Source organism: Penicillium lagena (genome assembly GCF_028827675.1).
Source record: "Penicillium lagena strain IBT 129212 chromosome Unknown utg000001l_segment0_segment0, whole genome shotgun sequence".
In the NCBI taxonomy this organism is placed as follows: Eukaryota; Fungi; Ascomycota; class Eurotiomycetes; order Eurotiales; family Aspergillaceae; genus Penicillium; species Penicillium lagena.
In genome coordinates this window covers 2,715,776-2,740,347 of record NW_026623222.1, presented here as the reverse complement: position 1 = coordinate 2,740,347, position 24,572 = coordinate 2,715,776, and the positions used below count along the sequence as shown (strand labels likewise).

General features: G+C 50.3%; 8 protein-coding genes across 8 annotated transcripts; 3 read left to right on the top strand and 5 right to left on the bottom strand.

Moving 5' to 3' along the window:
• Positions 1 to 285: 285 nt before the first annotated feature.
• On the bottom strand, positions 286 to 1,182 carry N7510_001185 (SDR family NAD(P)-dependent oxidoreductase; the record flags this gene model as incomplete). Its single annotated transcript, XM_056973112.1, has 2 exons — positions 286 to 1,048; positions 1,127 to 1,182. The coding sequence occupies 2 exons, from the start codon at positions 1,180 to 1,182 to the stop codon at positions 286 to 288; spliced, it is 819 nt and encodes a 272-aa protein (XP_056838229.1).
• A 169-nt stretch (positions 1,183 to 1,351) lies between these two features.
• Positions 1,352 to 3,619, bottom strand: N7510_001184 (uncharacterized protein; the record flags this gene model as incomplete). The annotated part of the gene is made up of 3 exons (XM_056973111.1): positions 1,352 to 1,844; positions 1,893 to 3,452; positions 3,516 to 3,619. The coding sequence occupies 3 exons, from the start codon at positions 3,617 to 3,619 to the stop codon at positions 1,352 to 1,354; spliced, it is 2,157 nt and encodes a 718-aa protein (XP_056838228.1).
• Positions 3,620 to 4,200: 581 nt separating this feature from the next.
• Positions 4,201 to 5,098, top strand: N7510_001183 (putative 2-deoxy-D-gluconate 3-dehydrogenase; the record flags this gene model as incomplete). Its single annotated transcript, XM_056973110.1, has 3 exons — positions 4,201 to 4,332; positions 4,384 to 4,599; positions 4,649 to 5,098. The coding sequence occupies 3 exons, from the start codon at positions 4,201 to 4,203 to the stop codon at positions 5,096 to 5,098; spliced, it is 798 nt and encodes a 265-aa protein (XP_056838227.1).
• Positions 5,099 to 5,767: 669 nt separating this feature from the next.
• On the top strand, positions 5,768 to 7,100 carry N7510_001182 (phosphotransferase family protein; the record flags this gene model as incomplete). Its single annotated transcript, XM_056973109.1, has 3 exons — positions 5,768 to 6,034; positions 6,089 to 6,594; positions 6,659 to 7,100. The coding sequence occupies 3 exons, from the start codon at positions 5,768 to 5,770 to the stop codon at positions 7,098 to 7,100; spliced, it is 1,215 nt and encodes a 404-aa protein (XP_056838226.1).
• Positions 7,101 to 7,853: 753 nt separating this feature from the next.
• On the top strand, positions 7,854 to 9,683 carry N7510_001181 (ferric reductase family protein; the record flags this gene model as incomplete). The annotated part of the gene is made up of 1 exon (XM_056973108.1): positions 7,854 to 9,683. The coding sequence occupies one exon, from the start codon at positions 7,854 to 7,856 to the stop codon at positions 9,681 to 9,683; it is 1,830 nt and encodes a 609-aa protein (XP_056838225.1).
• A 4,864-nt stretch (positions 9,684 to 14,547) lies between these two features.
• On the bottom strand, positions 14,548 to 19,126 carry N7510_001180 (pleiotropic drug resistance family ABC transporter; the record flags this gene model as incomplete). The annotated part of the gene is made up of 2 exons (XM_056973107.1): positions 14,548 to 18,428; positions 18,478 to 19,126. The coding sequence occupies 2 exons, from the start codon at positions 19,124 to 19,126 to the stop codon at positions 14,548 to 14,550; spliced, it is 4,530 nt and encodes a 1,509-aa protein (XP_056838224.1).
• Positions 19,127 to 20,103: 977 nt separating this feature from the next.
• N7510_001179 (uncharacterized protein) lies at positions 20,104 to 21,723 on the bottom strand (the record flags this gene model as incomplete). Its single annotated transcript, XM_056973106.1, has 1 exon — positions 20,104 to 21,723. One exon carries the CDS (start codon positions 21,721 to 21,723, stop codon positions 20,104 to 20,106), a length of 1,620 nt encoding a protein of 539 aa, XP_056838223.1.
• Positions 21,724 to 22,438: 715 nt separating this feature from the next.
• Positions 22,439 to 23,768, bottom strand: N7510_001178 (DUF2867 domain-containing protein; the record flags this gene model as incomplete). Its single annotated transcript, XM_056973105.1, has 2 exons — positions 22,439 to 23,391; positions 23,519 to 23,768. 2 exons carry the CDS (start codon positions 23,766 to 23,768, stop codon positions 22,439 to 22,441), a joined length of 1,203 nt encoding a protein of 400 aa, XP_056838222.1.
• Positions 23,769 to 24,572: the final 804 nt, after the last annotated feature.

Genomic DNA, 24,572 nt, shown 5'->3' with positions numbered 1-24,572 from the left:
AGTAGTAAAAGTCAGATTCACACATCACCATGTGCTATTTATATATCTCCCTTGTAAAGTCATATATAATACCGAGTTGGCAAGTTCAAGGTTGTTCATGTGTGGGGGTACCTTGGGGAACACGGATATGGTCCAGAATGGATTGAACATATATGTGATGCTGCTCTGATTATGGGATAGAGTTTAGGTACTTGTAATGACATGCTTAAAGTTGGGCCTGATTCCTGCTAGACACTTGAATCTTGAACACCACGTAATATCACGTATATCCTGCCTTAAACTCCCCTATTTCAGTCCCCCAGCCAGCAGGAGACTCTGCCCCGTCATATACCCGGTCTTGCACAGCATAGTAACAACATTAGCCGTCTCCTCCGGTGTGCCCAGCCTCTGTAGTGGGATGCTGGCCGCGACTTCAGGAATCGCTGCCGCGTTGGGGATCATCCCTGTGTCACCGATCATCGCGGGAGCGACGTCGTTGACGCTGATATTGAACTCGGCAAGACGGGTAGAAAGGTTCTTCATCATGCCGGTAAGACCGCCCTTTGATGCGGCGTAATCTAAATCCAAAGTTAGTCGGTCACATCTAAAAAAGAAAGGAGGGGAGAAGGCCAGCATACGACATCCATTAATGCCCCCGCCTTGTGCCGCGATAGAAGACATCAGCACAATCCGGCCCCAGTGCTGAGCCTTCATATGCTCAACGACGCCCTTTACAAGGATGAACGACGCACGCAAGTTGACGTTTAGCGTATAGTCGAACTCCTCGAGGGTAATATCCCACACATTCGGGAAGCGCTTCCCGTACCCGGCGTTGGAGACCAGGATGTCCGGTCGCTGACCGTGCTGTGCGTCGATCTCTGTGAACATTGCCCCAATGGATTCTGCGGAACCGACATCTACTTGGTGTGTGGAGATGCGGAGCTGTTTGTCTGCATGGACGGACTTGAGTGTCTCTATTAGCGTGTTCATTGCGTCTAGATTCGTTGAGTACGTGAGCGCTAGGTGGACGCCTTCGGAGGCGAGTTGCCGGGCGCAGGCGGTGCCGATTCTAGAGGCATGGTCAGTCCTGTTCTGTAGTGATGCTTGATGCTTTTGCTGTGTGATGAGCTGAAGAGGTGAAGCTTACCCGCCCGAAGCACCGGTAATTAGAGCCAGACGCCCCTTGATCTCGTTGAGGGACATTTTGCGCTGAATCACAAGTGGATGCAAGAGTAGAAGTTCTAAACGCATGTCTGTCCTCGGCTATATCAGCATATCGGGCGGACCGCCGAGAATATGGCCGGGTGGATATGGCCCCGCAAAGCCTGCCCCGCAGGGCGAAAACATTTGCCGATATTGACACTCAGCATCATCAGAAGAGGAGATTGCTGCTCAGATCACCCATCCACGCAGGCTGCCATGCCTGTGACCGATTCTGATCAGACTGGTACAGTTCGGCATTGGCATTCTGGAACGCATCGAAGCCCAGCATGCCCGCACCGGGGATTTGGTCGCCAGACACATAGTCGCCCACGGCCTCGAGATCGAGCCATGAGAAATCGTTAGCGGGACTGAAGTGCATGTAGCTACTGTGTTCGGTAACTGGATTTGAGAGCGCGCTTTGCATTGCAAAGTCGCTACTCTGTGGTGTTTCTGCTGAGGTCTTGCCCATTGGCGGTTTGGATTTCCAGAGAAGCTCGAGCAGCCGCGCATACCGAGATCCAATATCGTCTGGTCCGGCGCTTGCTTGTTTAAGGATTTCGGTGGTTCGTGCGACTAGGCCTTGCACTTTTGCTTCCTCGGAGGGAACCATCATGCCGAACGACCGCGCTTTATACAGAAAGACGGCGGAGTAGATGGCATACCTGGATTTGATTAGCTGGATCCTGCTGTTACAAGTGAAAAGGTCTCACAGGTAAAATCGTAACGGCATGAAATGTAAATGTCTCTCTGGATCAACCGAGTCCACGAGAATAGTCAAGTATGCCTTGGCCGCATCGACGGACTCATAGATGAAGCGAGAATCCTGCATCGACGCCACATTCCGAAACGTAGCCCGCAGCTGTTCGCGGTGAGACACTCCGTCGCTCTTGGGTTTCACCAGCGACTGAGAAATAGCAGCCTGAAAGGCGAAAGCAGTCGTGTATAGACGCAGGTACTCGTAAGACAGCTGCAACGTCGCCCGCATCGGTGGAGAACAGTCTAACGAGCCCCAGAGTGATTTCCATCGTAAGATGGCAAGCCGGAAGTCATCCACGTACTTGACGTAGTCGCCCATCAGCATCATTTGATTGCTGGCGCGCATGCCGGAGTACAGCACTTCGTGGACATTGCCATATAGTTGCGTCAGATCCAGCATAGCCTGAAAGATCTTTGCATAATCCTCATCGCCATCCTTGACGGGCTGCAGCGACGGGAAATCTTGGCTGGACAACCCAGTCATTGGACCTGGTCCGCGAGACCAGAATGCGCGCCCAATTCGCACGGAGATTAACCTATCCGAGACATAGCAGCTGGCCCAGGCCAGTCGCCGACGCGCTTCCGTTTCTTGATCCCCAGAAGGATCGCCTCGAAAAGACGTTCGATCCAGTCCGATGAAGTAGCCGGACCGCAGTGCAAGCCCGACGTGCATCCACGCCGCGCGATCTTCTTCGCCTCGTCCCACGCGTTCGATGCGTGGACGCAGACCCTGTGGCTCCCACTCGGCCAGCAAGAGGAGTGCTTCCACGGCTTCGACATCGCATTCGGCACCAGCTGCGATACCTGAGATTAGCTCGTGCATATACTTCGAGCAGTACTCATGGATCTCGGGCCGATCGACCAGATCTTTCGAGGCGATGGTCAGGACGGCAGTCAGCAGATGCTTTTCGTTGGTGGCAAAGTCATCCAGCGCAGGGCGTTGGAAATACTTGCGCGGCACTAACGGCAGATACGGGTGGAAGTTGGCTTCGTAGCGCATCACAAGTTGCCACACAGTTTCCGGGTCCAGAGAACGCGAATGGACCAGGCGGTATGCTCTGATGCCCGTGCTGGGCGTAGTGAAGTCGGGAACCCCATTGCGCAGGCCAGAGTAGGAAATGCTACCTGAGCGAGGGTTGGTGTGCGCTGATATAGCGGCAGGGTCTGCACCGCCCTGAGTAGCAATACCGGTCAGACACTGCCAGGCATCTGACGGGTTGCGCGGGACAGAGCCGATGGAAGCGGTCTCATCATCGTCCACCACAGCACCGGCAGAGGTAGGCGGATTCGGCGGCAAAAAGACCACAGGACCGGGATAAGAAGCAGAATGTCTCCTATTATCGGGACTAGACGTATCCGAGTCCTTTCCGGGCGACAGAATACCCGGGGTGAAGTTCTTGATTTTATTCTTGCGAATACGGCGCCCGCCGCGGTTGGAGCCGCCCAGAACACAGTCGCGGTTCTCGCGTACGCAGCGCTGGCAGGGCGGCTTACCGGGATTGCCGTTGCTATCTCTGTCACGGGGTGATTAGTCTGTCTCTGTGAAGATCCGGGGAAACACCCTCCGCAAAACGTACAGGTCGCATCGGGATTTACGCTGGCGGCAATGCAGGCACGCGCGGGATACCCGCTTGGCGATGTGATCTGAGCGGGACAGGTCTTGTGGTGACTCCAGCTCCATGAAGGATTCAGGTTTGGGCTATAGCAGGGAGTAGTTGGTTGTCGCCCACAATTCTTGTACAAAAGCACGAGGATGGCACAGACCCACACGAGCAGGGTTCATTACTCATCAGATTCTAGCAGGTATATTAGGGCTATTGAGATATTTATTTGAATGTAGGCTCGTAGACGTTATTGATTACTTATTCCCAAATACTTTGGGGCCTTGAATTGGCCATTTTAATAGTATTTTGTGCGGTGGGCGCAGCTCCTGATGTCGTCGATGTTGGACGGATTCAATTGCCGTCGGCTATTGACCGTTCGAGACGCTGGCGACAAAAACACAGCATATCTAGCAGTTTATTTGAAAGAATTTGATCAATTTGACATAAATAAACATTTAATATGTACTAATACCTACAATGCAGGAATTGATTTCTTTTTTTCAACTGATATACACCCAAACAGACACAAATCTTCAATCGCCGACGGCAATTGCATTCCCGATTGGGAATACCCCGCGTGTGGGGGAGTCGCCCCGATAAAAGATCTGAACCTGCGTCTTGTCTCTGTTGGAACACACAACACACAATAATAATAATAATGACAGCAACAGTCGCTTCACTCTTCTCTGTGGCCGGTCAGACCGCCATCGTCACCGGCGGCACGCGCGGCATCGGCCAAGCCATGGCCATTGCCCTGGCGGAAGCCGGCGCAGACATCGTGCTGATCCAGGTACGTGGCATGCATCAAGAAGCCGATTTCAAGCTAACCGCTGTCCCTTAGAGAGACGAGTCCAACACGTCGACCCGAGACGAGATCGTCAGTCGTCTAGGCCGCAAAGCCTGGATCCACGTCGCCGAACTGTCCGACCGACAAGCCATCAAGGGCATCATGCCCGCCCTAGTCAGCCAGGGCATCAAGCCGCAGATTTTGCTGAACTGCGCGGGCATCCAGCGACGGCATCCGAGCCACCAGTTTCCCGACGAGGACTGGGATGAAGTTTGTCTCTTGTTTCTCACCACCACTCCACAATTACTGACTGTGATAGGTTATCAATGTGAACCTCACTTCAGTCTTCACGCTCTGTCGCGAATTCGGCGCCTACCTCCTCGCCCGCGATGCCTCCGAGTTCCCTTCCGCCCGCCGGGGCTCCATCATCAACGTCGCGTCCCTGCTCACCTTCCAGGGTGGCATCACCGTGCCCGCCTATGCCGCCTCCAAGGGTGGCGTCGGACAGCTGACCAAGGCGCTCTCGAATGAGTGGGTGGGCAAGGGAATCAATGTCAATGCGATTGCGCCCGGGTATATCGCTACGGATATGAATACCGCGCTCATTAATGATGCTGACCGTAACACTGCAATCATGGCGCGTATTCCTGCGGGTCGCTGGGGTCAGCCGGAGGACTTCAAGGGGATTGTTGTCTTTTTGGCGAGTTCGGCGAGTGGATATGTGTCTGGTGAAGTTATTACTGTGGACGGTGGGTGGATGGGACGGTAGCCAAAGAGACACTATCTAGAGATTATAGTATGAACTGTGTGCGCTTTCGCGTATAGGTTCAAGTCACCGAGCGAAGCGAAGTTCATGACCTGTATACAAAAATAGAAAGCAAATGTCTGTAAATACTCAAGTATCTTATAGTAATGTCAAGCGTAATCTAATTGAATGCAGGGACTAAGTGGTATAATACTGATGTGTTTTAAGTCACTAGTCTTCTCGAATATAAATTGTATGCACAGCCAGTCTCGCCTCCGACTAAGTAAATTAGAATCCTAAAGCAAAAGCAAAAAGCTCACCTGCCTGGGACCCAGGCTATGGAAACATCAGCCATTCACCGTTGGGTATGTTGCACATCCGGCCGCTTTGATTGTCTACGTCACCTCACATCCCTCTCTTGGGGATTTGGTTTACTCTGCTGCTGTACGGTCCGTCTCGAAACTGGTGTCATAACCTACACTCTTTCATTGTTCCTCAAACCGTAATGTCAATATCCGCTAGTCTGTATTAGCTTTGATGTTGTCACTGGTGCCTATTTGTCTTTATCTCGGTGCTTTTGACAAAAAAAAAAAAAAAAAAAACAAACAATACGGGAATGTTTCAGCCTAGGAAGCCTAGTTTCCTGTAGAACCAGGCAGCTACCTTCGGGTTCTTGTATAAATCGTTCATAAGATGAGTGTCTCTAATTTCCCTGATGCGAATTTGAAGATGGGAGTCCCAAAAACCACAATTGAAATAGAACGCGAGCTACTGCTGTGGCTTAGAGATACCCCATATGCATGCTCCTCGCTTGAAACTCTATCCGGAGGCTCATCAAACTTTGTTTTTCGAGCGCGACTATTTAGATCCCTCCGGGAGGGCACAAGAGATGTGGTCATCAAACACGGCGAGGGCCATATGGCTGTGGCACCGGAAAGCAAAATTAGCATTGACCGGATTGTAAGAAACCATGTCCTCACGAGTCTAATTAGCTAATTCGCTGACTTCATTAAGCAAATCGAGACTGAGTGTCTGAGATTGCTTGCTTCTTTCCAATTCACTTTACATCATGAGAGAGCGCTCCAGTTCATCATCAAGACGCCACGATGCTATTTATATCACGAAAGGACCAATAATCAGATACTGGAGTATATTCCTGGCGCCATAAATTTGAAACAGTACTCTCTAAAGAACTTTTTATCGCCGACTGCAGAAAGTTTACGATCGAAATGTCATTGGCTGGGAAAAGCACTAGCCCAATATATTACTGCCTTTCACAATGGTGTGCCGCAAGGGCTGAAGGAGCGCAAGTTTCTCGCTACATTGCAGCTTAACCAGGACATGCAAAATCTGAAGCATATGATCAACTATGACTGGCTTTTACAGCGTATTGAGGATTTCCCGCATATTCTAAATGGGGCACGAGACATCTTCGTCCAGGTCAAGGAAATGGCACAAAAGGAATTGGAGAACAGCTCTCCGAGGCTTGTACCTATTCATGGTGACTTTTGGACTGGGAAGTAAGTAGTCAACTATTTGGATATGTGCTATCGACTTGAGCTCTAGGCTTATCCTACTCTGTAGTGTTTTGCTTGAGGATGTCCCTCTCGATGGAGAGAAAGAAACAGCTATTTTTGTGGTAGACTGGGAGATGGCTCAGCTCGGAGTCCCTGCTTTGGACCATGGCGAAATGATCGGAGAAATGTACGCCCTGTGGTTATACAAGCAGATCGATGCGGGGCTTTGGATGATGCAAGGCTATGCCGAGGGTCTGGGAGAGCAAACTGAAAGTCGCGCCTGGAGAACTATTCTTCAGGTCGGATGCCACCTTCTCAGCTTTGGCACCATCTCCCCGGGATGGGGTACGTCCGAGCAAATCGAGAAAGTCGCGACACTTGGAAAAGAGATCATAGTCAATTCGTGGAGGAAGGACTATGAATGGATTCATAATTCGGAACTTGCATGCCTCTTTGCTCATGTGCAGCATTCTCTGGAAACCGTCGGGGAAGCTAGAGCTCCCATCTAGTCAATGGATTTCTTGCAAGCCTTTGAAGTTGCTGTTATTCTTTGTGCAAGCGGAACGTTTCATTCATAGAAATTGGTTAGTTAGCCTCAGAAATTCACGGCTACTTAACTAACCCTGCATGTCGAATGTATAATCTACGTAAGAAGCAATGCATGTCATACTGACAGGGGTACTACGGAAAAACTCCCGAACATAGATTATCTGGTCTTGGCATTACAGTTCGAGAAACAATGAAAGTGTGTAGGTGGTGACACCAATTTCGAGACGCACCGTATCTTGTTATTACTAATTATTATTCACTGTCCAATCAAGAAACTATCACGGTCGATGAGTCGAGTTGTGCAAGCGCCGCGTTTCAGGGCTGTTTCCGATGCGCTTGAAACAGTGGAACTACAGGCCGGCGTCTCGCCAATTGCATTGTTTCATTCGACAACCGTTGGTCTTATTTAAGAGACGATGCATTATGTTTAATTGTTTCGGAGCGGGTTTGAAAGACAAGCCTTCAGCCCCTACCGGATGATCGTCATTGTTGCCCTCTTTGTTCCAGACAATGGGAATAGCTCTTTGTTGAGAGGATGTCATCAACATTCCAACCATCTGTATGATCTCATCCCATCTTGTCTCGCATTCCTCTCTCCAGCCACATATTCTACATGTAAACATCCATCCATGCAGCTCTCAAGGTGACTCCTATCACCGAACAACTGCAGTCGGCCAACTCGCATCCCACCCGCTGGAGGGTGGCCAACCTCGATGGCTGCCCACCTAGCACCGCGGTCCTACGGGCCAAATGTCACCTACATCTACGAATACTCCAGAGGCCTAGGTGGTGTCAACATCCCTCTCGACGTCCTGTTTACTCGCATTATCTACACCTCGGTCGTTCTCCTCGCGCTGAGCGTCTTCTGTGGCCGCATCGCCCAAATCAGCCATGCCTATCTTCGCCAGGTTACCTCGTCGGCGGCTGACAGGCGCCAACAGACATTCTGGAGCCAGGAGCAGTCTACTTTGTGGGCAAAAGCGAAGAAACATCTGCTATACGCGCCGCTGGGCAAGAAGAGACATAACCGCGAAATCCAGCTTTCGTCAGCTATCAGCATGGGCACGTTGCCATCCCGATTCCAGGCAATTTTGGTCATATTCTATCTAATCAGTCAGCTGGCATATTGTTTTTATCTTGACTACAGAGTCAACGTCAAGGCAGCACTGGTTGCCGAGCTTCGTGGCCGGTCTGGAACGTTGGCCGTCTTGAACATGGTGCCTCTTTTCCTTCTGGCTGGTCGCAACAACCCTTTGATTTCTCTCTTGCATATCAGTTTCGACACCTACAATCTTCTGCACCGCTGGCTGGGCCGGATTATTGTGCTCGAAGTCATCATCCACACGACTGCCTGGGCTATCAACGCCTCCGATGAGCAGAGTTTCGCTGACATGCTCATGCGCCTGCGAGATACGCCGTTCTTTAGCTGGGGCCTGGTGGGAACAATTTCGGTGGTCTTTATGTCAATGCATTCTCTATCACCTATCCGCCATGCATTCTACGAAACTTTCTTGCATCTGCATCAGCTATTGGCGTTTCTGGCTTTTCTCGGCGTCTATTTCCATTTGAATCTGGACAGCCTGCCACAGAAGTATTGGGCCAATATCATTGCGGCCATCTGGATATTCGAACGAAGCGCCCGATTCCTTCGACTAATCCACCTCAACATGTCTCCTACAAACGGCTTCACCAATATGATTGTCGAAGCTCTCCCTGGCGAAGCATGCCGAGTAACCTTCCACCTCCCCAAATTAGTGCAGGTCAAACCCGGCTGCCATGTCTATGCCTACATCCCGCGACTATCGTGGTGGATGTCCCACCCATTCTCCATCGCCTGGACAGAACCAAACACCAAGAAAGCGCTATCTCCAGAATACAAAGATATCAGCCCATCAGCACTAGAAAAACAGTCATTCCATTCAACACCCAGCTCCCGACACACCCAAATAGCCCTCATCGTCAGCGCCCGCCAAGGCATGACCCGCAAGCTCTACAACCTAGCCAACGCCTCCCCCAACCAAACCATCCGCATGACAGGCTTCCTCGAAGGGCCGTACGGCTCCCACCCAGCCAACACAACCAGTTACGGCACGACAGTGCTCTTCTCCGCCGGCGCCGGAATAACCCACCACCTGCAATACACCCGCGACCTCATCCAACGCGCCGCAGATTCCCGCGCCGCGACACGCAAAATCTACCTCATCTGGTCAATCCGCTCAACAGACCATTTGGAATGGATCCGTCCATACATGGACCAAATCCTGCGGCTGCCGATGCGGCGCGAGATTTTGGTTGTCAAGCTGTTCGTCTCGAAACCGCGTCGCGCTGCCGATATTGTGTCTCCGTCTGCGTCGGTGCAGATGCTTTCTGGACGCTGTCGTCCCGGTGTTGTTCTTGACGAAGTGCTTCTTGTGCATGTGGGTGCTACCCTTGTTTCGGTTTGTGGACCCGGTGCATTTGCGGATGAGGTTCGGGATGCAGCGAGGGACAGGATTGGACGAGGCGCTGTGATAGATTTTGTGGAGGAGGCCTTTACGTGGTAGATGTTTTTCTTTCTGGGGGTAGACTTAGATTGTTCTTTACTTAAGGGATAATGTCTATATCGTTGATCAACGAGGTACTATCTCTTTTTATTATTTGTTCCCTACTACAGTTGAATGAATGCCCGATTTTCGAAGGGGTTTACCTTATGCCTAATTTTTTGGGAGTTCTCTTAATCAAATATTGCATGTAGTTCTGTGTTCCCTTACGTTAGTGTTGTGGTTCTATACCTCAAGCAAAAAAGGCCCCTTTGTTGAAGATTTGGGCGTGCGGATATTTGAAAACGGCAAGGGAGGCGATCTCTCCGAGACTGCAAATTACTTACTAAAGTTGAAGTTATTCCTTGCAGTAGGATGTTAATGCATTCATTGTGTTCACCCTGCCTGATTGTCTAATTGAGGTGGTTTCACCGCTAAAATTGCCCGAGAAGTGGCGGGCCGAGCAAGGTTCGGCCCTCACCGAGGCGTTACCTTTCGTTTAAGAAGTGGATAATCCCGCTAAAACCCGCCTCCTTTTACAGACATTGCTTAGCCAGAAAACTTTGCCCGTCGCGAAGTCCTTTCTGGCTCCTTTGTTGACATACGGTTAAGGCGGCTATGAAATTTTTCTTCCCATTCGTACAATCGGATCTGACTCTCCCGCGCCCTCATTTCCTCTTCAGGATGGTTTTCGGGGACGGAAATTTGTCCACTAAGACGTGCAACTTTTGATTTCAAGCGCCGAACCATTCCTTCAACATGTTCATCTCCGAGTGATTGATCGTCTTTGTCTCATAGTTCACGTTCAAGATTCTTCCTGTCGTGTTCAGGTTGATAGATTTTATGGATGTTGGAATATTTAGAAGCCATTTCCTTGATCTCCAATTCTTGAGGCGCGAATGTTTCCTCAAATCGCGGATTTAGGGTCTTATCTTCTTGTAGAAAAACATGCCGGTCGACGAAATATGCGATCAACTGCTTCTCGGTGTGGGATGCATGAAACTGCCCCTAGTCTCCTTGATCTTTGATGGGATGGACGGCCAAAGTACGACCAGCAATATCGGCGAACTTTAAGACCTTTTCGGTCCAGTTTTGCTGCTCACTCTGGCCGAAGACCATTCCGAGTGTCCCCAGCCATTCATTGCCGCTATAGACGGAAAAGGACTGGCCCTTTCTAGCACGGCAATTGTTTTCAAAGAGTTGGAAATAGGGTACTTTCGAATCGGACCATACTGACTTACTGATTGGCCATTGGAGGACCTTTTGAACGAGTGATAGGCAGTTTCCGGTTCTTGTGGCTCGCATTCTGCCCTAGAATATAATTCTCTCCCAACGAAGGATCCCCACAATTTCTCGCCGATCAGTATCTCGATTGAGAATATCCTAGTAAATGGGCTCCTTTGACGGATCGGTCCAGACCCCACCTCCGGCTGCGTGTCTCTCTTTGCGATTTTCGCGAGATGGCTGGATCAGATCGAGAGCTCGTTGGATTTTTTTGGGTCGTACAAACTTCGATCTGCGCCTCGAGAAAGGAGTATCTTTGCAATTTCCAGTTTACCACAAAGGGATGCCTCCATAAGAGCAGTCTTCCGTTCTTGTTCGTCGCTTTACTTTAGCGCCATAATCGAAGGAGAGAAACCATAGATGGGCTTTCCCCTCGGGAAGCCATAATGAGACACGTCTCTCCGATGTGATGATTGTGGCCATGAAGGAAAAATGATTTTTCGGATGATTGTTCCAGGTAGTTCTTGACATCGCGTACTTTGCCACAGGCACAGTCAGATATAGCGACTAGTATGCGTCGCTCCTCAGAGGGCTCTTCGCCTTCAAGTTGGAAGGTAAATCGCTCCGTAGAATCATCAAGGTAACCTTGGATAGATAGGCCCCGCTCATCCTCACACTATGCCTATCTCCAATACACTACTGGAATAGGAAACTGGCGCGCTGGGTATCGACTCACGATAATTTCTCAAAATGTAACGGAGTTAATCAACCCGATCAGTCATGGGAGGCGGTGGAATGGATTGGAATGGTATGTTGTAACATATCTACAGGGTGGTCAAATTTAGCCGCCTTGGTCTTTGTTGCCGAGGTAGAATGGGGGCTTGAGATGTGGTTGAAGGTGGCCAAATCAACTGATCTACTCCTAGAGTAGTGAAATTTACACGCCCTGGTGATTGTTTCGGAGGTAAAATGAAACACCGTGGTGTATTTAACTGGTAGTCAAATTTCACCATCTTTCGGGGGACAGATAGATTTAGCTCGACCAAAGTATTCATTTTTGAGCCATTTTCAATAATGTTCAGAAGCATAAAGTTTTTCGCAATGAGACAAAAATGCTGGAAATGGAGAATGCGATTGTGTGGAATGCAGCCTTATTACTTGAAATATCACTTCGAAATTATTTAATTGGTAGCTGTCTACGATACTTTAATATGGATTGCTCAAGTGTAACGTGTTAAAAATGCTATACCGCTAGACCAAAAAGCACTATTGGTTCGACTAGGTAATATAGTAGTTTTTATATTCGACATAACGTCAAACATAAGGCGTTGGAAGGTTGTGTAAATTCTATTTAAAGGGTTTATACTCCCCTTATTAATATACTCGCTATTTATATAGAATGATTGTTCCCTTTTTTCCGTAGTGGATCAAATCCGACAACCTGGCAACATGGCAACTGTTCTTTTTAATTGGTTTGTATTGCTAGCTGTGGCTTCTACAGCGTTGGCTACGGCTTCTACTTCCACCTTACTAGATGAGTGTACGACCAAATACGGCCGAACCTCAACTAGTAGGGTAAGCACTAAGAGTGTATTCCTTACTATCACTAGGTATGCTCCTTATGACTTGATGTTTCCGAGTAATCTGCAGACCCCTTAACTTAAAATTGTTTCTAGTCATGCCACTCTCACAACAACTTCGACCCCTATCAAAACATCAACTCTTTCTCCATCGACTATTACCTCGGTAGTGACAGATACCGTATATTCTACAAGCGTCTTAGACCAGAGTACAGACACTTTCTCAACAACACTTACATCGACTAGTGTGGTAACCAACTATGACACCCTTACAAATACACAAACTATTACGAGTGATACTACGGTACGTATTTGTTTTCCCTACGTGAGACCGTTTATATGGCTTTCATACTTGGCCATCATCAGCACATTTGAGGCTCAATTTATTAGATTCACATTACTAATAATTGAATAGGTTACTTCAACTACTTCCACCACAACTACTATTCTACCTTCTGCTGGATTTACTCCGGCTTCTGCACTGAGCCAGTCAACCAATGGACCTAGGCAGACGGCTGCCACAGAGCAAGGCGCAGTCACTCACAGAGCAGATACATTGCATATGTCTATACGTTCCGACCAAAAAACTGCTCGTGTTGTCGTCAACCCTCCTATCTACCCTACTGCAGTAACATGCGCTGGCATTGTCAGGGTTATTACTACAAGTACGATAACTAAGACTGCCGCGACGTTGACAGTGACTAGTACACCACCTGCCAAAACTACCATTGTCACAACTGAATTTACGTCAAGTAAGTGTTCAAAGAAGAGACTTTTATAGCTTGTTCCTGGATATACGCTAAGATATACACAATAGCGGTTACGAGTACTCCAGTTGCTGCTTCAACAATACTCACATTTAGCACAAGTGCAATAGTATCGACCACAGTGACAACCACCACGATAAGCACACAGGTAAGCTCATATGCCAAAGCTCCTCAATATGTGTTACTAACCTAATCTACTAGACTATAACTGACACTGTTACTGTGGAAGTTCCTGTGGCAACTTACTATGCAGCTTGCGGCCCAGACAACCAAATCAGTGATATTTATGGTCAAAGATTCAGCTCAGCGAATCCTGTTAATGGGTCGTTCAGTTCTGCACCTGCGACAAATGCATATGACTGCTGCGTGGATTGTTTAACATACCCTGGGACCTGCTCCGGTTATGCCTTTAACTTGTTTTTCTGCTTACTGAACATCCCAAACGACCCCATCTGTGATCCTTCAAACAATAGCGTTGAGATCGCCTACTTAGGAGAACCTGGCACCTTCACAATTGGCAATTCCAATTGTGGGTCCTACTCACTGAGTTGATTTAGCAAGGCTTCACAGCCAGTGTTTGGAAATCTATACGCGAGAAAGACGGGGGTGCTTATTAGGTTTCGACTCGGAAGGACTCCTGTTTAATGCCCTATGGATAGGATTTATATCAAGAGAAATGGAGTAGCGAGTGCCAAGACCATAATTTATAATCCACCAGTAACATTCCGTCGCTGCTAGTGGTCAGCGCTTATAGCACATCACCTTGGTCAATAAGCCCACAGATAGAGGATGTTATTCCCCGTGTGGGAAAGTAGAGGTAACATATCGTCCGAGAACTAGGCTCCAGGCGGCCCGTTCCGCGTGATTTACAGATACAACCTTGAGTGCATTAAGAAGTCGTTTGCTTGGCCTTTTCTGTAGGCTGCTCGCTCCAATTTTGCTGGCAAAGGTCTTTGGATAGGAAGGATGAGTGACGGAAAAGGGGGCTGTTTACATCCGTCTTGGTTTCTACCGTGAACTAGTTATCAAGAAAAGAAGGAAGAGTCTGGCTTGTATCATGCCTCATATATATTATTCTGAGGAACCCCTCCATCCTCTATCTCTAATGTAACCCCCATTTGTCCACTGCACATACAGATCAAAAAAAATACAAATAACCGAGATAATGCGCAACGAAGACCGGAGAGGATCTTGTGGTTGAGTAGAGACATATGCAAGATGCAGGGAGACAAGGAAAATGACAGGGAATAAATATGCAACAAGAAAAGAAACGAAAGGAAAGGACCTATGTATAATTAAAAGAAAAGGATGAAGAAATTAGGTGGAGCTCTTCTTGCTCTTGCTGCGGCTTCCCTTGGGCACGCGGGCCAGCCAGTAGATAAACACGGCCAGGAAGACGTTAGCAACGATGTAGATCCACATGAATCCAAAGTTGCGCCATGCATCCTTGTAATAGCTCCCGACGCCAGCGAGGTAAGTATCCGTGGAAGAGATGGTGCAGAATGAGCACTCATCCGTAGCGGAGTTATCCTGAAGATAACCACCACGAGCTTTGATCCACGGCTCCATGTACTGGATGCAAGTCTCGTTGGATAACGGCTTGAATTTCAAGTACTCGATGGGCTCGCATACGGCTTCTGTGCCTGATACACCCGTGGAGAGCATAGCCGAGACCAGATAGGTGAATGGCGAGACGCGATACATGAAGATCCAGAAACGGGGCATGGCCTGTGGAGTGGCGAGGACACCACAGAAGATTAGACACAGCGAGAAGAGCATATTGGCCAGGTTGCCACCTGTCTCGGCGAGCTCGATACCGGCGATAACCATGTGTGCGAAGGTCGAAGTGAAAAGCAGGAAAGTCCAGATGAGCAGGAACATCAGCGCGCCGCGTTCGTGCACTTCGCCAGTCGGTGCTGCGTTGCGGTAGAGACCGATCGGGTAGTACCAGCAGACGAATATGAGGACGGCCATGAGCGTGTTCCAGGGCAGTTCAACGAGAATGTTGGCTGTCATGAACGCCTTCCACGAGTATGCCTTGGAGGGCCGCTCACGGACCTCGTACAGGGAGCGCTGCGTCACGAAGTGCGGCATGATCTGCTGCACCAAGTTGCCGAAAATGGTCATCAGCATGAAGATACTGAACATCTGGTTCTGGAGACCTTGGATACTGTTCTGTGCCTGGAAGAAGGAGAACCCGATGTACAATGCGGTCAGGATACACAGCGCCGACTTGGAGTAGATGTAGACCGGCGTGCGCCAGTATTGCGCGAAGACACGGACGAGACACTCGTACAGCTGCACGGAGAAGGGAGCGGCGAATTCCTTGTAACTGTCCGGGTCGTCGTTGGTTGGCTCCACGGGTTTCTGGGAGAGGGTCGATTTCAGCTCTGCGAGGTGCTCCAACACTCCTTGACGCTCGGGGCTCTCGCGCCAGACAACAGGCCAGTCGATGTCGCTGTGGGATCCGGGGGCGGCACCAATGACCTCAAGCATCCACTCTGCCGGGTTGGCCTCGGTTGGCAGCTTGGGTGCGCCGTTCTTCTCAAAGTAGTTGGCCAGGATAGAAGACTTCTCGCCGATTTCACCAAAGTAGACGGTCTTGCCGCCCTTGGCAAGGAAGAGGAGACGATCAAACCGCTGGAAGAGCATGGCGCTGGGCTGGTGGATGGTGCAGAGAATGGCTTGGCCGTGCTTAGTGAGGGTGTCAATCAGATCGAGAATGGACCAAGAGGTCTGGCTATCAAGACCGGATGTGGGCTCGTCCAGGAACAGGAGCAGCTGCGGCTTCGCAGCGAGCTCGACTCCGATGGTAAGACGCTTGCGCTGTTCAACGTTGAGACCTTCACCGGGAACACCAACGACGGCGTCGGCATAGTGTTCCATGCCAAGCAGCTTAATGACCTCCTCCACGTAGTCAACTTTCTCCTGATGGGAGACGTGAGCCGGCTGGCGGAGAATAGCACTGAAGCGAAGAGCCTCGCGGACGGTGCTCGTGTGGAGATGCAGATCCTGCTGTTGAACGTAACCTGTCTTCCGCTGGAAGGACTGGTCACGGAGACGACCGTCGACAAGCATCTCGCCGCTGACAACACCCATGGTGACACGGGTCGCAAGAACATCCAGAAGAGTGGTTTTACCAGCGCCGGAGACACCCATGAGAGCCGTGCAAGTACCCGGCTTAACCCAGCCATCGACGTGGTCCAGAATACGGCGTTCCTCTTTCTTGATTTTGATGTCGTAGCACACGTCTTGCCAATGGAAGACAGCAGTCTGCTTTTGGATGTTGGCAGTAACTTCCTTGCCGCTCGACTCGTCCGTCTTCTCGGCCGGGCTCACAATCTCGGACTGCTCGATATCGTCTTCAGATCGCTTTCCGGGGGCATGTCCGCGACGGAAGAGAAGAACCTCGCCCTTGGACTGGGACTCTGAGATGTACTCGGTGGCGACTAGGTACGTGGCCATGAAGAAGAACATGAAGCCGAGCATGATACCCAGGTTCCTCCACTTGTGGCTGTTGTAGTAATTAAAGCCGTCATGAAGATAGTCATCGCCGTACACAACGCTCAGGCCTGCGCGAGCACCTTTGGATGAACAGATCTTGTTTTCTGCGCCCACGTTCTCGTAGCCGGGACCGGCAGGGATGAAAGATGAGGGTAGGCATTTGAATGCCCGGTTGTGGAACTCGTTGACCATAAGCGACTCGAAACCGTACGCAATCGGATCAATGTAGTTCATCCATCGAGACCAACCCAGCATGTTGCCAGTCGGAATGGTGAAGCCGGTGTAGATAATCAGACCCAGGATCAGGATGGCGGCGGGCACCAGAGCCTGAGACAGCGTGCGCGAGGTGGCAGCAATGGTTCGGAAGATCATGGACATGGTCAGGGTGGTCATTATGGAGAAAAGAAGGAACGTAAAGAAGGCACCGGGAGTCCTGCGAAGACCGGTCATGAAGTAGAGCGTGATGTTGAAAGTGACGGCGTTGAGGAGCTTGTATGGCATGTCACACAACATGGACGCTATTGCTTCAGCAAACGGGTGGTACATGGCGTAGCGAGCTTGCTTTTCGACAATTGGACGTTGCGCATAGAGGGTCAAAATCTGGTAATCCGTCAGCATATGTATAGGTGAGCGGTATTTCACAATGAAATTTACCTCGAGTGCACTAGCGAAGGCGTTGAGCAAAACCGCAAAGAACAGAAGAGCACCACGAGAATAGAAACTGTCCGTGGTGTCTTGCAACTGATAGAAAACGGAACCGATAATCAAGGCCATGATGGTGTTGCCGATGAGTTGACTCAGAGTTAAACTCGCGTCACCCTTCAGACGCTGGAATCCTCGCACCATACAGAGACTGACCTGCTGCGAGACGGACATAGTGTAGGGAGATTTGACTCGCTGGTTCTTCGCCTGCATGGCCCGACGAGAGTCGATGAACTTCTGTACTGATTCGCCCCCGAGAGGGAACTCCTGCTCGTACTCGTCGATTTCTTTCATCAGGTTCTTATAAGCGGCGCTGTTCTTCCAGGCAGTCGCAAACTCGTCCGGTGTCCGCGGGACCAGGTTCTCGAAGCCAGGCTTGACAACTCGCTCAGCCGGACTGGTCAAGGAAGTCAAGAAATCGGCGGTCGTCTGACGTTCTGGGCAGTCGAATCCCATGTCAGTAAAGAACCCCTTGGCCTCATCTGTGCGGCCAAAGTAGATCTGGCGACCCTCATACAACACCGTCACCTTGTCAAACACATCATAGGCACTCTGTGAAGCCTGGTAGATGGCCACTGCAACCGTGGCACCGGCATACTTGGTCATCAGGTTGAGTGTCTTGCAGAACTCGAGCGCGTTCGCACTGTCCAGACCACGGGTGCTGTTGTCCCAGCACTGAAGAGGGCTGCCGCACAGAGTGGCCTCGGCAATACTGACACGCTTCCGCTCACCACCACTGACACCGCGGACGAAGTCATTGCCGACCTTGGTGTTGATGGTATGTGTCAGGCCAAGCATGGCCATAACCACATCACGCATGTGTTCAGCGTATTGATCGCGCGTGATGCCGGGTAGCCGGTTGCGAGGGGCGCGAGCAAGTGCCGCGAACTTGAGCGTGTCTCCCACGGAAAGCTGCGGGAAGTGGACGTCCGTCTCGGCCGTGTAGATTGCCTCGCCACGGAACTGGTTTTTCATCAACTTGTCCGAGATACCTAGGATTCGGTCAGATATAAGTCCCTTAGCTTTCTATAAGTAACTTACCTTGGTAATTCATGTGGGAATTCTTGTCTTTGTAAATTCCGTTCATCTCTCCAGTCAGGGTCTTTAGGAAAGTCGAGCAACCACTGCCAGGCCGACCCAAAACGACCAGCATCTCACCGCTCTTCACCAGACCATCAAAATCCTGCAGAATCTGGATCTTCTGCTTGCCGGTTCCGGTGAGCATACGGGCCAGCGCTCCAATCTGCAGAACAGAGTTGAAGACATCCTTTTGGTAGTCCGTCGGACTGCCGAAGCCGTGGACGCTGAGGTTCCTGAACGCCACGCCTGCCTTCCGCTGCGGGAAGCGTTCCGGGTCACGCGAGGTGATAGCCAGCAGGTTCTTCATCCAGTTCTTGGCCTTGAAATTAGGGCTGGCCGGATTCAACGTGGAGTCCTCCTTGGTACTCGCGAACGTGTTCTCTGCGTCCTCGCCGGAAACCGAGTAGTGCGTCGACTGTCGAGTCAACTGCCGGGCCAGGCGAGTGACCTCGGCCTCAATGACCTGCTCATCTCCGATTTTGTCGACCTTGTCGAGGGCCGTGTCGTCGGAGCTCACGCTGCCGGCCGGGTCATGTCGTCGGGCCTCAACCGCGGCAGTCTGCTCTGACTCCGGGTTGAAATTAGGGTTGATCGTCCCCAGGAGAGACATGATGGCCGTCGACCCTCAGTCAGGGGAAAGGGGGTGTATGATTATTTATAGAAATTATGCCACCATAAATTGGGCAGGCAGTGGGTCGCGTCTGCCAGAATAGAACACGAAAAAAAATTAGGGTTTAGATGAACAAGATCTGAAAGAATGACGAGAAAGAAAGAAGGGAAAATGAGTGTCAGCGCCACAGGATGTAGGGATAAATAAGAATCGAAGAACACACGACGGAACGAGAAGAAAAAATCGATTGCATCGCGAATCGGGTCCGGGACGAGTCTTGGCTCCGGAGGCGAGACCCATAAAAGGAAAACGGGGGAACTGGAGATAAGCAGCCGAGCGGAAAGCCACACTCCCGTTCCCACCAGTATACAAGGTGGTGGACCTGGATCGACCAGAAAAGAACGTTGATATTCTTATGATTCGATCATTTGTTTCATCGGACTCGTCATACTGCCTATCCATCACTCCATCTCATACTTACTCATCCAAAATCCGACATGCATCTGCCATGTTCTGGTCCACGTGCACCGCACGGGACTCGCCCCTTCCGAGGCTGAACAAGGGCGGATGCTTTTTTGCCGTCTCGGATGCCGGGATCAGAGCATCCGATTGGTTGAGATTTTAGAGATCATGACTCAGCGGAATTTGTGCAGTGCATTATCCACACAACGCGTTTGGACGCCTCATCTGCTTGCGGCAACCTGATTTCAGCCCAGTCGCAGGCCACACCATCACTGCGCCGTCTCCGTTAGGTTGGATGCATTGATAAGAAATCATACAGTAGTTTTCGAAATCAGCTATACCTCGACACTCTTGCGACTTCATTCCCGGAAAATAATTCCGAAGTACGGCAACTCTGGCAACTCTGCTTGTACTGATAGCACAGTTTTCCATACCCCGAAACGAACGTAGTGAGGGTAAGGGTTCATACGCAAGGGTGCAAGTGTCTCTAGCGGCTACGAGGCCGAGCGGGACGGTCATGGAAGTTTCTGGGCCGTAATCCGGAAACGACTGGCTGTGTGATCGATAGCCGCCTGAACAAGAGGTTTCAGATGAAGAGGAGAAGCATCGACTATGTGACTAGCATGACGCTCAACGCTAGCCCAAAGGCCTGGATGAGTGATCGCCTCGTAGCTATATCCCCCAGTGAAGACACACATCCCAGCAACTGAGGTGCGGCCAGTTTCACAAGCATCACATTGACATGTTAGGGCGGATGGAGCATGACTGAACCTGTGAAGATAGGAGCTAACGCAGATGTCCGTGTCACCAAAGTCGAGAGCGCGAGTGAAGTCGAAGGCAAATTTTCCGACCTGTCCAGGCGAACACACAAGCTGCCTCCGCCGGCCACCTCGGTTGAACCACTCGTACAAGACAGTGGAGTATACACGCCAGACCATCCATTCGAGCCCACCTTCACAATCCAGATCAGCGGAAAGTGGCCACGTACTTTTGAGGCCCCATTCGAGCCACCCTATACTATCACTCTGGGTAGCCAGATTCCACCAAATTCTAGCAGAGGAGGCTGGCAGGCCTGTGGTGCGACCGACGTACTGCTTAAAGAGATACTGCTTAAAGAGATAGTAGGAAGCTGCGCACATCGGTCCCATAACGTCAGTTCCAGCCACGGTTGCTGTATAATCCGGCAGGCTTAGATAACCGGCCGTTGCCCAATAAACACCAATTGGGCAGCCTAGCCGGTCAATGGCACTGTGGAGGGTGACAAGGGCTGGTGTGAGGCGACGTTGCTGACGAGAGTTGGTTGTGAGAGTGAGACATGCAGACGAAGAAGAGTCTCTTGCAGACGTATTTGTTGTGATGGGTAGGAACGCAGGAGGCGAAGGGAGTCGTAAACCCGTTACCCCCACAGCCTCAGCGCTGTTGAAACACCACTTGGTGAACTGGGCAAAATGGGAGGCACTGGGAGGACTTTTTCGAACCCTACCCTGGGAAGTGAGCAAGCACTTGATAGATCCTGCGTATGCGCGGGCTTCCAGGCAGGCCCAAGCGCGAATGTTGAGTTCCCAAGACAGACGATCCACCAGACCTGCTGGCTGGAGCGGAAGCGCAGTGACCGCACATCTGTAACAAAGGCATGCGTTGACAAGCCCCTCTTGGCCGGTGGTCACTTCTAACTGCACTCCTTGAGGGCATAGAGAGGATTTGGTTGAGAAAAGACCAGCTTGTCCGCACTGATCACACCATTGGCCAAACACGCAGCAGAGGGTGTTGAACATAGCCTCAAAGAGTCCACAGACGAAGAGGAATGGCTCTACTGGCTCACCAGGCCTTGGTAACGGGCCCGGACGGTGTCGTGCCTTGGAGATCCGCAGCACTCGGCGGACCGGCTCTACACTGAAGGGGCGGCTCCCCTCGAAACGATTCGTAGTACAGAGACGATGGCACGGTCCCTCATGTGTTGATACGGACGCACTCCCCCAGGTTCGTGCTTGCCTAGATACGTACGGTGGAACTTGGGGTTCGGGTGGGGCATAGTTATTGGCATGTCCCAACCCGGCGGATGAGTATGGCGACTCCTCCGTTGATGGGGATACAACTGCGCGAGATAGAAGGGAAGAAGAAGGAGGCGATAACATGAGGTAAGGGAAAAGAATGACTCGTCGCTATAACAAGTTTTTTCTTGATCAAAAAATATTGAAGCTGGACTCGGGTATTGTGCTGGAAGGGAACTTTGCATCTGGATATCAAAACATCAGGCACACATACATGATACAATTGTCGGCCTAAAACACGTGATATCGAGGCCCTTGATCGGCTTGCGGATAGTATAATGTTGGTGAATATGTGTCCAATTGGAAGGGACCCCGGGGCCGGTGCCGTCGTCCAAGCAGCGAGCAAATCACAAGCCCCGGGAATCACAGAGGGAACGCTGGGGGGCATTATTATAAATGACTCCCCTGCCACAACTTTCTTCTCTTTCTAGATGATCGAGGCAAGGATCTCTCGAACCGATTTTGCCCCTGCGGAGCTTCGAGCAAAACCTAAATGGCGGGCTGAAGAAAAGATGAGAGTTTGCGATGGCATTCTCAAATGACCGCTTATAGGCTTGTGGTCTGTTCATGGAACGCTCGATAAATTGCTATTTGTTTGTTTGACCCGAGGCGAGGCGATTAGCATTTATCGAACTGCCTGGATTTCGTCATGAGCAAACCACACCATAGTACACAATGATGTACACGAACTTAGTATGATTGGGAAAAAAGAGGGGACTCTGACATTTTGATACAGTACTATAATTCGAGGTGAGAGACTTGGTAGACCTTCCTCATTTCTCACAGAGAGGCAATTCGCCTAGTGTTCTCCACCTGGCAATCTATTGGAATTAATCCTCCTAGGTACCCTCGCTAAACCGTTCTTAACGATCATGACATGGAAGGCTTTAATGATCATGATGTAGGCCTTCCCAAAGAGCCCATGACAATGAACCACCGTTGTCGCGACCATCTCCTTGCCTTTTTCATTACTGTCCCTATGACCCGCTGCAATATGCTGATCTTCTCGTATCAGAACTGAAGTCTGAAAGTTGAGATGACTGTCAACTTCTCCCACGATAATCTCATTCTCCGTGCGCGAGATTACAGGGAATACTGCAATAGTATCGATGCCTTTTTTCTCAGCTGCTGCTTGTATCTCTGTGGAGCGCTTCACGCCAAAGATCGACATGACTCGATCTCTAATCCACATCAGCAGTGAAAACCAGGCAGGTGGCTCGCAAAACAAAGCTCGCGCGAGGGCATCTGGGCTGTATTCTCCAGACTTATGTATTGGAAGGGACACGGCAAATGCGTCGACGAAATAAGCGGATTTATATGACGATGCCAGCTTGCTTTCACTTGGAAAGGAGACGGCACGAACGGGTGCTGATAGCATTTTTGTTCCCTGTGCTGAGCTAGTGTGCAAAGAATGTGAAACTGGGATATAGTAAAGAGGCGAGTGAGAGCGTGGTCGAGTTTGTGCTATGGCGACGCGAAGCCTTGTTTGACTGGTAAGCCGCAGTGAAGAAAGCGTTAAATTATGTGGAATATGTATCAACATAGCAAGGAAGAGGATTGAAGGGGTGACAACAGTAGCGCTTGCGACTCTTTTATCGAGGTTTTGATCTCTGGTCTCGGTGGTCTCGGTCACTAGTATGTCCGAAGGTACCCGAAAGCTGCCCGTAAACTTCCGTGGAATCTGACAGCAGTCATGCGCGCCCAACGACGAGTGCCGTAACTCCGGGACGAACTTCATGTAATCAACGAACACTTTTTATTTTCTGAATTACGTAGTAAGGAGACTTGCTTACTCCGCTGAGATGGGTGCGCCTACAAAGGAGTATCATTGTTTAAGTCTCTGATTCATTAGACTGACAACTCGACCCATCGCTCGTACGCGAACACCCATTGGGACAAGGGTAGGTAGGATCATATTGCCAGAGGAAGAAAGGATCCGTCTCATTGGTCAAGACATTCCCAATCAATCGAGCCTGATCAGGGAGATCGAAAGATGCTTCGAAGATGTCCACCGAGGCCACGCGGATCTGACCCCATCCCTTTGTGATGAGCGTGTCAATGGAAGTTCCATAGATATATTCCCGGAACCCGGACCAGCGAATGGCCGAGGCACACTTGTGTATATACATCAGCTCCAAGACTCGATGAAAATAGAATAGGGGTTGCTAATGGTGCTTACCATCGGACAGCTCTCTGCATTCGTGTACAAGCTCAGATCGGTGAATGCAGCTTGAGCTTCTGTCGGACTCATCCGAAATTTGCCGCGCGGGTCTGTGAGAATAGCGGTGCAGTTTTTAATAGCGGCCATCTCGCCTAGGATATGTACCAGATATTGCAATTAGAGATAAACAAAAAGGGTTGTGTTGTGTTATTTATTGGTCTCATCTCACCATGCAATGACGGATTCCCGGTTTGACTCGCCGAATTAGCACCCATACACACTAGTTCTCCCAGCCCATCTGGATGTTGTGTGTGGTTGACAATTACGGACCCGAATGCTGCGAATGGGCAGGAAGAACCACCGACGAGGGAAAGTGCTTCGTTAGCGAGACGCATCCAATGCGCGCGGGTAGCGAAGGAGACCCCGTTGATGGTTAGGGTTGGATTGGCAATTGTGGCAACTGAAGATGCCACTGAAGCAAAGGCAAAAGCAAGAAGGGTAGGAGGATACATGTTGATATTCGGAACCTATCCAGCTGCGAAGAGGCGCGCGGATTTATTGTTCAAAGAGGATGGCAAATTAAATATGTAAAAAGGATCTACAGGAGGTCGCCGCAGACCGACATCTCTGCAGACTCACATCCCCGCATGGTCTCTCTCACGGACTGATCACGGACTGATCACGGACTGATGTCGGAGACCGATTTAGATATGGCACATACTTTTGACATCCAGCAGGACGATCAATGCCGTTTGCCGAGGTATAGTCAAAG